Genomic DNA, 14,289 nt, shown 5'->3' on the forward strand with positions numbered 1-14,289 from the left:
AGACATGTATTATTCTGACTTTCTAGATTAAGAAAACACGTTTTAAAGAACATAACTGACTTGCCCAAGGTTATTCAAGAAGTGGCAGAACTACGTCTCAAACCCAACTTCAGTTCCCAAGCCAGGCCCTTTAATTAATATAACTCCTATATTTCTTTTCTGTCTGTCCTTGCCAATGTGGTCAATTAGTCATCAGAATCTCTCAGAAGGCAGAATCGATTTTATACAACTTTATGGAGCTTCCTGGGAGCTAACTCAAGAAAATTACTCCAGAGCACAGGAATATAAGGAAGAACAATGACAAGACTGTTACATTCAATGTTCTGGAGAGCAGGATATACCCAACCTTGTATGGACATGTGTGTGTCAAGTACACCTAACATGCCTGACAATTAAGATGCATGCAATCAAATGAATGATTGATCTGTGTCCCGGATAGGGAAAAAGAATGAGAGAGCAGATGAAGAACATAAAGTAAATTCGAAATGTAATCTGAATAATGAAATCAGAAAGTCAGCTTGCTTTAAAATTTAAAACAGAATTCATGGTTTACATACCACTGAAAAGAAATAAAAGATTAAAAAAAGTTAAAAACAAACAAACCCCCCCAAAATTAAATTAAAAATATAAAAAATAAAAACAAAACAAAACAAAACAAAAAAAACCCAGAGATGTGGAAAGCATTTTAGAGATAACAGAATTTTAGTACTGGTGTTGCAACATCTTTGAGTAGTGATTCTCGAGAGCCAGGCTACATTAAAATCATTGAGGATACCTGTTAAAATGCAGATCCCTATGCTATACTAGGAAAGATGCCAATTCAGTAGGTCTGGGTGATGCCCAGGAATCTGCATTTTAATCAGCATGCTGGGAGCTTCTTATATGTTGGACATATTCTGGAACACTGTGCTATTATCTTGAGTGATCATCAAAGCAAAAAATACCCTTTAAAATGATTTTGCATTAGTTTAAAATACAGTCATCTGTCATAGGACTTTCATCTGTGAATGAGCTGTGAACTTCATTCACAACTCCAAAAGTTTCATCTCTCCTACGTGTTCTTCATGCATGGGCTGCAAAGCTGTGATGAGCGAAGCCCCGGGCAACCCTAATAACATAACCATCATTATCCACATGGCTGAAGGTATTATTGAACAACAATTTAGGAGAGAGATACCCCAAAATATAACTAGCCTTACATGTTAATAAACCAACCATCACAGAAGTGCATACAATTTAAATTGAGCTGGTAACCCAAAAGTAGGAAGGCAGTGTATGAGCACTGTCACAGGAAAAGCAGGTTTCATTTTAACAGACCAAAGGAGCTCAGCCATAGCAATGAAATAAGAACAGAATGCAAACACTCTGGGATTTATTAGAATTTTTCCCTCCTCTTCAAGAGGGAGAAGAAACCCTTTTAAATAACAGATTTATCTGATCAATGTTCGGTGTCTGAGTTTTAGTTCAGTCTCCATTATTCAAAATATTTTTAAAACTGCACAGGTGGGTCAAATGACTGTTCTGGTTCATCTTGATCTTGAAAGGAATGAATTTCATCACCTACATAAGGATTAAATTCAGAAAACGTCATGGAAATGTAATCCTCAACAGGTGGTTCCCATTCTAGCAAATCTGAGTTACTCTCCACCTAAAAGAGGAAGGACAATTGCCCAGGTTTCCTCCATGGCTTGACTATCTCTCTATTTAAATTGACTTCATGATATATGAGCTGGGCCAGGGTATACACAGAGAACACTTTCTTCCTTTTTCACTTTGGTTGGTTAGGTTTCTACAACAAAAGCTTTCTCAGATAAACGTGACAATTGCAATGTGATTATGATGTTGTGATGCCACTCCTTTATCAAGCTCTTACCCTCTGGAAAATTAAAACTGTCCAAACTGAATATGCAAAATACCAATCAAACTCCATGAAAACATTTAAAAAGTCAAGGTTCCTGGGATATGAATATGTCATCATTGTCATCATCATTATTATACATAGGACCTACACAACCAATTCAGAAAACTAAAACTTAAAGGCCGCATAGAATTAATAGGCTTTGAGGTCAAAGGAAAATTTGATAAAACATACCAGAATCAGCATCTATTGTCTTAATGATCTATTAAACATTTTTGCATCAATTCTGTACTATAAAAAAATTTCAAAGAAGACCACAGACATTCTGTTGCAGCCATTACACACTGGCCAAATTCACCAATACCACCTCCATTTCACAACAAAGCAGCACGACAGCTGGAGCCAGAAATCCCAATTTTGAGTAATTGTTCTGCTATCTCCTAACCCAATGATGTAAGACAAGTTAATATATCACCTCTCTGAGCCTCTCTTCTCATTTGTAAAACAGGATATGGCTTTCCTTACTTTCAAAGTCGTAAGAGTAAATAAAATAAGGTACATGAAAAGGGTTTTGTGAATTACAAGAAAATCACTCAGTTGTAAAAGATTCTGATCAATCATTTCTCCATATGAAAAGACTAAAAAAAACAAGCACTCTAACTCAACCAAATACACAAGATGGCAACTAAACTGAAAAGGAATTTAAAGAAAAGGCAGATAGTGTTCCTTTTAGGCTTGCTGCCATATTTCATTTAGGCACACCAGAGACTCTGAGCAGACCTTTATTTCATGGCTGCACTAATTTCTACGTCAAGATGTGTAGCCATGTCTTATGAGTCAAAAACAATCACACAAAACCCATGAAAGCCAGATTCTATTTCTTTTTTTAAGCCTCGGGCCAAGAGAAGTGCTGTGCTTTGTTTTATGCTCATTCCTACTTCATTATGCCATTGCAGGTTACAAAGCTGGGGAGAGAACAAAATACTTACAGCTGCAGACACTATCTGGGCAGAAATTCCCTTCAAAAGTGAATGTCGCATAACTGACCCATGGAGTGAAAAAGAATCAGGTAATTTCTTCTTCCTAAAAAAAAAAAAGAAAAAGAAAGAAAGAAAGAAAAGAAGAAAATAAAGAAAATGTTTAAGAACATAAAAAAATTTTTGAAAAACCAGGGTCTCAAAGCTTTGAAAGTCCAAAACACACATTAAAAATAAGAAAAGTAGAAAACAACACTGACGGTAATTTGTTAGCTCTGTTGGCAAAAGGGTATAAAGATTCCAACGGTCCTACATTAAGATGTTGTACTAAACCCACCCTGAACCTCAGAGAAGCACAAGCAGGAAAATGAATAAAGCTACCATTCCTTTTTCACTGATTCAAACTGCTCCTCACCCACCTTCAACTATAGCAAGATTTTCAACTACTCACCAGAAAACTGCCTATCGTGCCCTGCACGTCTGCCTTACCCCTACCTACCTTCTACCCTTGCCCACCTTTCTTGCCCTCCTGTCTTTAACTGCCCTCTCTCATTCTTCCACCAAGCACCTCAAAATCCCCACTCATTATTCTTTCTCTGCTGCTCCTACTAAATGCTCCTTTCACTTACCCAACTCATCATCATACAAAAAATAATTTTTAATTTTCTCCCAAACACTGAGCTCCTCCTCTCTGTGACTGAAAGTATGCTCTGGGGAGACAAAAATAAGGAAGTCAAGGTTCCTGGTTTCAAGGACCTCGCAGCCTAAATAGAGGGATTCATAAGTGACTTAATCTTTTTTTTTTTTAAGATTTTATTTATTTGAGAGAGAGAATTATCAAGAGAGGGAGAGAGAATGCAGAAGAGCAGGGGGAATGGCAGAGGCAGAGGGAAAAGCAGACTCTCCACTGAGCAGGGAGCCCGATGCCACTCGGGGCTTGATTCTAGGACTCCAGGATCATAACCTGAGCTGAATGCAGATGCTTAACTGCCTGAGCCACCCAGGAGCCCCATAAGTAACTTTATCTTAAAAGATAAATGTTAGAAAAGAACAACGGATAAAGCACTACAGAGATGAAATAAAGAGTTTAATCCTATTTATTAGGGGGCTATCAGAGACAACTATAGAAAAGAGATGTCTGACCTGGCCTGGATGGATAATGAGGAGGGTGGCAGGCAACAAAAAGGCACAAATAGAAACATGAAGATGTCTATGTGAAGGGAATATAAGTACACAAAAGGCACCGACCACAAGGATGGGTGTGGGGGTGTTTAGAGATTAAGTCAAAATGGTAAGCAGGGTCCAGTCTGATGCTATGCTTTTATGTCAGTTCTGACATTAAAGAAGGCAAAAGCAAACAAACAAACAAAAAAAAACCAGACACCATATATATTTTCTTAATTTGAGTACAACTGACACATGTTAGTTTCAGGTGTACAACTTAGTGATTTGACAAGTACATATAGTATGTAGTGCTCACCCTAAGGGCAGCTACCAGCCTTTCTGTTCCATCACCATTACAGTATCACTGACTGGATACCTTGTGCTGGGACTTGTAATTCCTGTGATTTACTCATTAAAAGACATTGTATCTTCGAAGCAGGTAGAGACCAGATTGTCAAAATCACTTATCATGGTTCCATACAAATTTTAGATTTTCTACTTTTGCGAAAAATCTCAACTTAAAAAAAAGTTTTAATATTAATATTATTAATATTTTTATTTATGTATTAAATAATACATATATATAATGTATTATTTACCTCAGGGGTACAAGTCTGTGAATCGTCAGGCTTACACATTTCACAGCACTCACCATAGCACAGACCCTCCCCAGTGTCCATAACCCAACAACCCTCTCCCAAACCCCCTAATATGTTTTGTTTTGTTTTAAAGATTTTATTTATTTATTTGACAGACAGAGATCACAAGCAGGCAGAGAGGTAGGCAGAGAGAGAAGGGGGGGGAAGCAGGCTTCATGCTGAGCAGAGAGCCCGATATGGGGCTCGATCCCAGGACCCTAGGATCATGACTTGAGCCAAAGGCAGAGGCTTTTTAACCCACTAAGCCACCCAGCCCCCCCCCCCAATATGTTTTTGATAAAAGACTGTGTTGCATCTACAGATGGGTTGGAGAGGGGGTATAGCTCAGTGGTAGAGCATTTGACTGCAGGTGGCTTGGAGCAGTATGGACATTTTAATATTAATCCATGAACATGGGATATTTTTCCATTTATTTGTGTCTTCAATTTCTTTCAGCAATGTCTTATAATTCCCAGTGTATAGCTCTTTCACTTCTTGGGTTAAATTTATTCATAAGTATTTTACTGTTTTTGATACTACTATAAATTGAATTATTTTACTCCTTTTTCAGATATTTCACTGTTGGTGTTTAGAAACACAACTGACCCCAATTAGCCTAAGCAATCTCGAGAAAAAAAGCTGAAGGCATCACACTTTCTGATCGAACTCTCTCACAAAGCTGTACTCAACAGTATGAAACAAACACAAAACAAAAATCAGTACAGTACTGGCATAAAACTGACAAGAGACACCAATGGAACAAAATTGAGAGTCCAGAAAAAAACAGCTGTATATACATTCAACTACCTTTTGACAATGAAATCAAAAACACTCAATGGGGAGAGAATATCGTCTCTAATAAATGGTGTTGGGAAAACTAGATAATCACATGCAGATGAAACTGTATATCTTACACCACTCACAAAAATTATAGGAATTAAATGGATTAAAGACTTATATAAAACCCAAGCCATAAAACTCTTAGAAGAAAACAGGGGAAATTAATGTTGGTCATAGTAATGGATTTTTTGTATAAGTCACCAAAAGCACAATAAACAAAAGCAACTATAAATAAATGAGACTATATCAAACTAAAAACCTTTTGCACAGCAAAAGAAAATCAACAAAATGAAAAGACAACCTACAGGGTAGTAGAAAATATTTGTAAATGGTTTATCTGATAAGGGGTTAATATCCAAAAAATACAGCAATCCTCCCTTATCTGCATGGTTTCAGTTACTTCTTGTCAACCACAATCCAGATGATCCTCCTTCTGAGGTGTTGTCAGAAGGTTAATAGTGTAGCCTAACCCAGTGTCATGCCTATGTCACTCACCTCACTTCATCTCATCACATGGGCATTTCATCATCTCGAGACATTATAAGAAGGGTAGGTATAGTACGATAAAATATTTGAGAGAGACCACATTCACATAACTTTTAGTAATAAGAGTACATTCTTATAATTGTTCTATTTTATTACTGTTGTTGTTAATCTCTTACTATGTCTAATTTACAGATCATACTTTATTATAGGTATATACAGGAAGAAACATAGTTTACATAGGATTCAGTACTATCTGCAAGTTTTAGGCATGTGCTGGAGGTCTTGGAATGTATCCCCTGTGGAAAAGGGAGACGACTGTCCAAATAGCAAAAACAAAAAAACAAAACAAAACAAAAAAATCAAACAATCTGAGTAAAAAATAGGCAGAGGATCTGAACAGACACTTTTCCAAAGAAGACATACACATGGCTAACAAGTACATGCGAACTGTTTAGCATCACTAATCATTAGGGAAAAGCAAATCAAAACCGCAATAAGATACTGCCTATTGCAATGGCTATTATCAAAAAGACAAGGTGGCTCCGTCAGCTGGGCATCCGTTTTCGGCTCAGGTCATGGTCCCAGGGTCCCGGGTTCTAACCTGCACTGGACTCCCTGCTCAGCAGGGAGTCTGCTTCTCCCTCTCCCTGCCTACCCTGGCCTGTGCTTGCTCTCTCTCTCTCTCTCTCTTTCTCACTCTCTCAAATGAATAGGTAAAATCTTTAAAAAATTTTTAAAAAGGCAATAGACCACAAGTGTTGGTGAGGATGTGGAGAAAAGGGAATCCTTGCGCACTGATGGATGGGAATGTAAACTGGTGCAGCCACTGTGGAAAACTGTATGGAAGTTTCCCCCAAAATTAAAAACTGAACTACCATATGATCCAACATTCCCACTTCTGGGTAGATAGCCAAAGAAAACAAAATCACTATCTCAAAGAAGTATCAGCGCTGCCATGTTCATTACAGCATTATTCATAATAGCCAAGATACGGAAACAATCTAAATGTCCACCATCAGACAAATGGGTAAAAATAAGAGGATGGGGGTGCCTGGGTGGCTCAGTGGGTTAAGCCGCTGCCTTCGGCTCGGGTCATGATCTCAGGGTCCTGGGATCGAGCCCCGCATCGGGCTCTCTGCTCAGTGGGGAGCCTGCTTCCCTCTCTCTCTCTCTCTGCCTGCCTCTCCATCTACTTGTGATTTCTCTCTGTCAAATAAATAAATAAAATCTTTAAAAAAAAAATAAATAAGAGGATGGACACACAGACACACAAACACATGCACACACACAGGAGTAATATTCAGTCATGATAAAGAAGGAAATCTTGCCATGTGTAACAACATGAATGGATCTTGAGGGCGCTATGCTACATGGAGTAAGTCACACAGAAAAAAGACAAATACTATATGATCTCACTTACATGTGGAATTTAAAAAAAGACTAACTCATAGAGGCAGAGTAGAACTGTAGTTACTAGGGGCTGAGAAGTGAGGGAAACGTGGAGATGTTGGTCAAAGATACAAACTTCAAGTTGTAAGATGAGTCAGTTCTAGGGATCTAACATACAGCATGAGGACTATAGCTGGCAATAACGTGTTATATACTTGAAAGTTACTAAAAGAGTAGATCTTAAATGTTCTTACCAAAACAGAAAGGGTAATTATGTGAGGTGATGAAGGTGCTAACTAACCCTACTGGGTAATGATTTCACAAATAGTGCATCAAAAAATCACACTTACACCTTATATTTGCCTAATGTTATCTATCAGTCATATCTCAATAAAGCTGGGGGGAAAACACATTTATCTATTTGTAGGAGTCAGTGATGAACAGGTTAATATATCCAGCAATGGTCCCTATCCCACAAGAGTTGACAAGCTAAGAAGACAGCACTAATACCAGCAAAATTTAGGAAAGGAAAAATACACGTGACTTTATCAACATTAAAGTTACACATGAATTCAATAATTCCTTCCTCCACTTTGCTTTCCTTTTCATGTGCTCTCCAAGAATTTGGAAGGTGAAAAGCAGCCAAAATGAAGTTACTTAGGGTTAGAAGTCCTTTTCCCAAATCTTTAATCATTTTGTGATTCTCCTCTGAACCCATTCCAAGGCAATGAAGGAATGCTGCAGCTGACCTTAGAGAGTGGGAGGAAGGGGATGGCGAGTGCAGAGACCATAATGGTGGTGAGGTGAACCAAACTCTGTGTTTCTACCACAGACACTCTGCCAAATTTGACTCAGCCTCCCTCCTAGGACTCTACTGCTTCTGGGGGGGCTCTGGCTGTGATTATGGCTTCCTACTGGAGGTGCAGAAGACAGTGGTCATGGCATCCACCTGTTTAGCCTCTCCCCTCAACAGTGGAAGATCTTTAGGGTCTAAGAAGCAAATTACTTCCACCCAAGTGGGTCTTCTACTCCCTATGCAGGGCTTCAGCAGACCATACTGTAGCACAGATAGTTACATTTTAAATGATCAATACTGCAAGCACATGCAAGTGTGATTTAAGTGAATACTTACCTTTTTAAGTTGGTCCTGTCACCACTATCTGAACTTGCCACAGATGAAGTATCATAGGAGTGAGAATCAATAGTATCAATGTTTAACAATGTAGGATCCTCAAGAACAAAAGACTCCTCTTCGTCATCAGTCTAAATTGGAAGAAAATGGATCAATAAATTCAGAATTCCAAGTACCCTGTAAGTCAGACAGGCATTATGGGTTTCTCGAAAACACTCTTGTGCTCATTTCTGCTTATTTTTTTAAAATCTTTTTTCTATGCATTGTTATTGAATGAATTAACATTCAATAATGAATCTATTTCTCTGTCTCTACAAAGAGTTCATTCCAAAAATTTCTCCCTTGTACCAGGAAGAAGCAGGAGCAGTTATGCAAATTATTGTTAGCAGCAAAATATTTCTTAAAATTCAAATCTCTACAGATGATTGACTAGTTAACTAACAGCCAGTGGCTAATTAGAAGAAAACAAATATCACCTTACTACAAACAGTATGTCGTGAGAAATAAGACAAACAGAAGAAAGACATCCTGGGTTTGAAAGAGCATCTGCAAACACATAAAACATATTTTGCTCCTGGAAAAGGTAGTCCTGGAATATATGAGCAGGAGTCATCGGTGATCCTACGGTTTGGGACCCAAACTGTAAAAAGCCTTATATTTCACCATGCCAGGTGACAGCAGGGTCCATGTCCTCCTTGTCTACCACAATATTCCCTAGTACCCAGTACTACACCAGACATACAATCAGTATTACTCATTAAATGAAATAGGATATTATATAGAGTAAACAGTAGGCAGGCAACAAAGATGACAGGACCCACCTCTTACAAGGAAAACCAGGGCAGCAGGAAGACGGATGAGGACACTGGGGGAGACTGAGACAAGGAAACTATTAAGAACCAGTAAGAAGGTATGGCAATGTCAAGGAAAAAGAGAATAGAGCAAAGAAATCGGCAGAAGAGGTCAAGAGAAGGAAAAATTAAAGAAACATTACTGGAAAACACAAGGTCCCTGTTTACATTGAAACAGAGTGGGCTGGGAGGTGGGGTGGGAAAGGAGAAATCGAGGAGGACTCCAGGGTTTCTAGCTTGAACAACCAGGCAAACGGTGATACCTGTTTCACTAAGAGAGCAGAAGAACCGCAGATAAGGCAGAAGGAGGGGTTTAGCTTTGAACAGGTTGATTCTGAGCAACAGACATTAAAGAAAAATGCTCTTGACTATACTCCTCTTTTGGCTGGACTGCATTCTGCCTTACTCTTTCCATCGACACCCATAATGAGAGCAATCTCAATTCATTATTTCCACACTCTCCACCGTTGCTAGCTACTGACTACAGCCTCTGCTGAAGGTACTAGCCAAATCCATGGCCTATCTTCAGTTAGCATGCCCTTGTCCTGACATCATTTAACACTACTGACCATTCCCTACTTCTTGAAACTTTCTCTTCCCTTGGTTTCCAGCACATCTGTGCCCTGCTACACCTCCCAACTTATGAGGCCTCTTCTAGCAGTCATGTTCTCTATTTTCTCCTCAGCCCAACCTCTAACTGATGCTATTCTCTGGGACTATATTCTTAGCTCTCTTCACTTCCAATTTCACACACTTCCTGTATGAAGAAGCTAATCCATACCTATAGTTTCAAGTCCAGCATCATGCTAATGATTTCAAAAGCTGTATCTTCAGTATCAACATTTCTCTTGAGGTTTTAGGCCCATTTCCAACTGCTTTTCAGATATCTACACACACACACACACACACACACACACACACACACACACGTCTGCTAAGAACAAGATTAGAATTAGCAAGGAGAGATTGTCTCTTGACAGCTGTAGAGTGGGAAAAGGCTGTAGGGAAAAGGGAAAGGAAATAATTCAGAAATTAGAACTGCAGCACCAAGGGCTTAAGCAAGAAGGTCAATCAGAATCTTATCTGATTTTCCTAAGCAGCCTGGGGATGTAATTAAAGAAAACAGATCAGTTAAATTAAGCCAGGGTTAAGGGCTTATAGAATACACGAAAGGAAAAAATGAAGAAGAGAATTAAAGCTTATCAATATGGCTAAATTTAAAATTACTATCTACACAGCAGAGATACCAATTTTCCTGCACTGATATGTAAAATCTACACAACCCTACCAAATTTCAGTGTGTATCTTTGTGTATAAACTAAAAAGTGATTCTAAAACTTACATAGAAATGCAAAAGACCAAGAATAAGCAAGGCAATCTTGAAGAGCAACAATAAGGATCTGAGACTATTAGATACCAAACATTGGAATGTGATATTGGGGCAAGTGGAGAAAGACCAATGGAATTAGACCCATACAGACATTATCAACTAATTTAAAACAAAAGTGACACCACTTTTATGGTGAACTTCATTTATATGAAGTTCAAAGCAAGAAAGCTAATCAGCGCTAGTAGAAGCTAGGATTGTGATTATCCTGGGCTTAGGTACTAAAGGGGCACACAAGGAGGTTCTGAGGTGTTAGTAATGTTTTATTTATTCATCTGGATTCTGGTTGCACAAGGCGTTCAGTTTGTGAAAATTCACCAAGCTACGCACTTGCAATTTGTGCACTTTTTCTCAACGTACACTACCCTTGAATAAGAAGTTCAAAATACATTTCTGGCTGCACAGAAGAAATGAAGTGAAGCAGGAACTTCCCAGACTGGGAGACAGGAAAGGAAGAAGAAACTCAGTCTTGAGTAGGTCAAAGCACAGGTTTAAGAAAGTAAGCAAATGGAGAGGCAAAGGGGTGGCTATGGTTAGACAATGGAATTCCACAATTAAAAACCTCAGAGGTTGCACAGTTCCAGACAATGACAAGGCCTAGTACCATTATTTCATGCCCTAAATTCTGTGATTCGGGAGGTCTCTGTAATCTCTAATTTTCCAGTCTATAAAACGTCTGGGCTGTCCATTTCTTCCCAATCTCTCGGCAGGTTGGTATTAACGAACATTATAGAATATATGCATGCACATATTCACACTTCGCACTTATGCCCTTTCCATCATTTTTTTCTTTTTAAAAATCATTTTAATACTTTTTCCCCCAATAATCTTCATAATGTTCTACAACTTAAATTTCATTTTTGCTTTCACTTATCCATCTGCCTAACTCTTTGGAAATGTGAAGGCTGGCCAATGTCCAGTTCCAACTCTCTCTCAAAGTCAGAGACAATTATAGAGCATTTTATAATGCCAGCATCTAACACTATGAGCCAAACACATGAGGCACCCAAATTACTACTGAGGATGATATCTGCTCAGAAGTATTTTCTTCTCAGTAAATCACTAGTGACCATACTTACTATTAGTCATAGAAAAGTAAATTGTGCAAAGATGGTTTTTCTTCACTATGAACTAGTTTCATTCATATGAGCATTTTATTTGTCATTTTTTGAAGATTTATTTATTTATTTTAGGGGGGGAGTTGGGGGAAGGGGCAAAGGGAGAGGGAGAATCTCAAGCAGACTGCCCACTGAGCACAGAGCCCAATGCATGACTCAATCTCACAACCCTGAGATCATGACCTGAGCTGAAATCAAGACTCAGGGCCTCAACTGACTGAGCCACCCAGGGGCCCTTGGCCATTTTTATACAAATATGTTCAAATATGGCTTTATATACAACCTTCTAAACTTACTTTTGTTTCACACTTAGTAAAATAACTGAAATGAGGATTAACCAAAATTAATCTCTTCATCTCTAAATGAAAGTTATCTTCTCTATCAGAAAGCAGTAAATAAGCATCATTATAACCAGCTATTCTTTCATTGACCAAAGCTTTCCATGTCAAAATTTCAAATGCTACATCTTAACACCAATCATACATTTTTTAAGTTAAAATATTCAAAGTAACAGCAACACTAAATGGATATAAAAATAGAAGCTGAAGTCATATAAGAATAATAAAAGATATAGCTACAGAGAAAAGTAGTTTGCATCCTATGACGTGTTGGCTACAATCCCCAAAGTATAGGTGAAAGGGTAATAAAAAGATAACAGACCTAACTCACTCACAGCTATGGGGTCAGTGGGCATTTCTTTTAGGGAACGTCTGCATCATTATCTTTTAGAAAACTATGGATCCAAAATAGATTCATGCATTTAAATCTTTCTCGAATTTGAAAATAAAACTTCAAGAGGAGTCTTAAGCAAAAAAGACGGAGTTGAATTGTCATCAGATGTAAGATACATAAAAGTTCCCATACTTCACCAACATGTTACTTCCACAAAGTTCCTTGACAAAGCCTTTCTGACCTGCTACTTCAGAAAAGAATAATATCATTTCAAAACTCCAGGAAACTTTTTAATAAAGATGGTACTCATAAGATACAGTGTAGAGGTTTTTCCTTTACATAGAAAGGCGATGAGGAGCATTTCAAGGTTATATCTCGTATGAGAGGATGAGCTTTTTGAGTATCACTGGTAGAGATTATTACTGAAACATAATATAAACCTTAGAAGTGATGTGAATCTAATATTTCACCTTGCTTACTAAAATGTTTTCTCAAATCTACGAAGTATGAGGCATTTTACGGGGCGTAGACATGAACAAGGCACGGCTTCTGCTCTTGAGAAGTTCATAGTCTAGATCACTGCCGTCCAACAGAACTTTCTCTAACAATGGAGATACTCTGCATTTGTGCTATACACTATAGTAGCCATTAGCCATGTTCCAACCGAGCACTTAAAATGTACCTGTACAGGAACACCTGGGTGGCTCAGTCCATTAGGTGTCTGGCTTCAGCTCAGGTCATGACCCAGGGTTCTGGGATCAAGTCCCACATTGGGCTCCTTGCTCAGCGGGAAGCCTGCTTCTCCCTCTGCCTGCCACTCCCCCAGCTTGTATGCACTCTCTCTCTCAGACAAATAATTTTTTTTTTAAGATTTTTATTTATTTATCTCTCATAGAGAGAAAGAGAGAGCACAAGCACACAAGCTGGAAGAGGCAGAGACAGAAGCAGGCTCCCGCTGAGCGGAGGGCCCAATGTGGGACTCGATCCCAGGACACTGGGATCATGACCCGAGCCAAAGGCAGTGGCCCAACCAACTGAGCCACCCAGGCGTCCCAAATAAATAAATTAAAAAAAAAAAATGTACCTGTACACCTGAGAGACTGAATTTTTAATTTTTACTTAACTATTACTAATTTAAATTACAATCACCACATGTGACTAATGACTCCCATACTGGACAGTGAAGATCTAGATATACATTATAATCAACCCAAAAGCATTAAAATCAATTCCATAGGGGTGCCTGGGTGGCTCAGTGGGTTAAAGCCCCTGCCTTCGGCTCAGGTCAGGATCCCAGGGTCCTGGGATCGAGCCCCACATTGGGCTTTCTGCTCAGCAGGGAGCCTGCTTCCTCCACTCTCTCTGCCTGCTTCTCTGCCTACTTGTGATCTCCATCTATCAAATAAATAAATAAAATCTTAAAAAAAAAAATCAATTCCGTAACATGACCGTGGCCATTAATATATACTTACCTCATTAAGTATGCTTTCCAGTGTCGGAGGAGTATCAACTTGAGGAATATCAAACTCCTTGTCATCAATCTAAATAGAAAAAAGAAATGAATGTTCATATAATGCTGCTTTCCCTCTTAGAATCGTGAGGGTGTTTAAATTTATTAGAACCATTACCAATTAAGAGACAAACACATCACCAAACTGATCATGCAGAGAGCCAACTCAATGATCCATGGTAGTAAGGACCAGGTCAAAAGACTACAGAAGGGTTTTCTATCCCATCCACATATTCGATGATTATCAAAGACAAATATGCACTGACA

General features: G+C 38.6%; 1 protein-coding gene across 3 annotated transcripts in view; it reads right to left on the reverse strand.

Moving 5' to 3' along the window:
- VPS8 (VPS8 subunit of CORVET complex) overlaps positions 1-14,289 on the reverse strand; it is a 247,363-nt gene that overhangs the window by 220,533 nt on the left and 12,541 nt on the right. For all 3 annotated transcript variants that reach the window (XM_032338603.1, XM_032338586.1, XM_032338595.1), the window contains exons 3-5: positions 13,985-14,053; positions 8,485-8,615; positions 2,848-2,941 (exon numbers count right to left, since the gene is read on the reverse strand). In XM_032338603.1, the coding sequence (XP_032194494.1) occupies positions 2,848-2,941; positions 8,485-8,615; positions 13,985-14,053 (294 nt within the window). The remainder of the gene's footprint in view (positions 1-2,847; positions 2,942-8,484; positions 8,616-13,984; positions 14,054-14,289) is intronic.

The sequence above is a fragment of the Mustela erminea genome, chromosome 1 (genome assembly GCF_009829155.1).
Source record: "Mustela erminea isolate mMusErm1 chromosome 1, mMusErm1.Pri, whole genome shotgun sequence".
Lineage (NCBI taxonomy): Eukaryota > Metazoa > Chordata > Mammalia > Carnivora > Mustelidae > Mustela > Mustela erminea.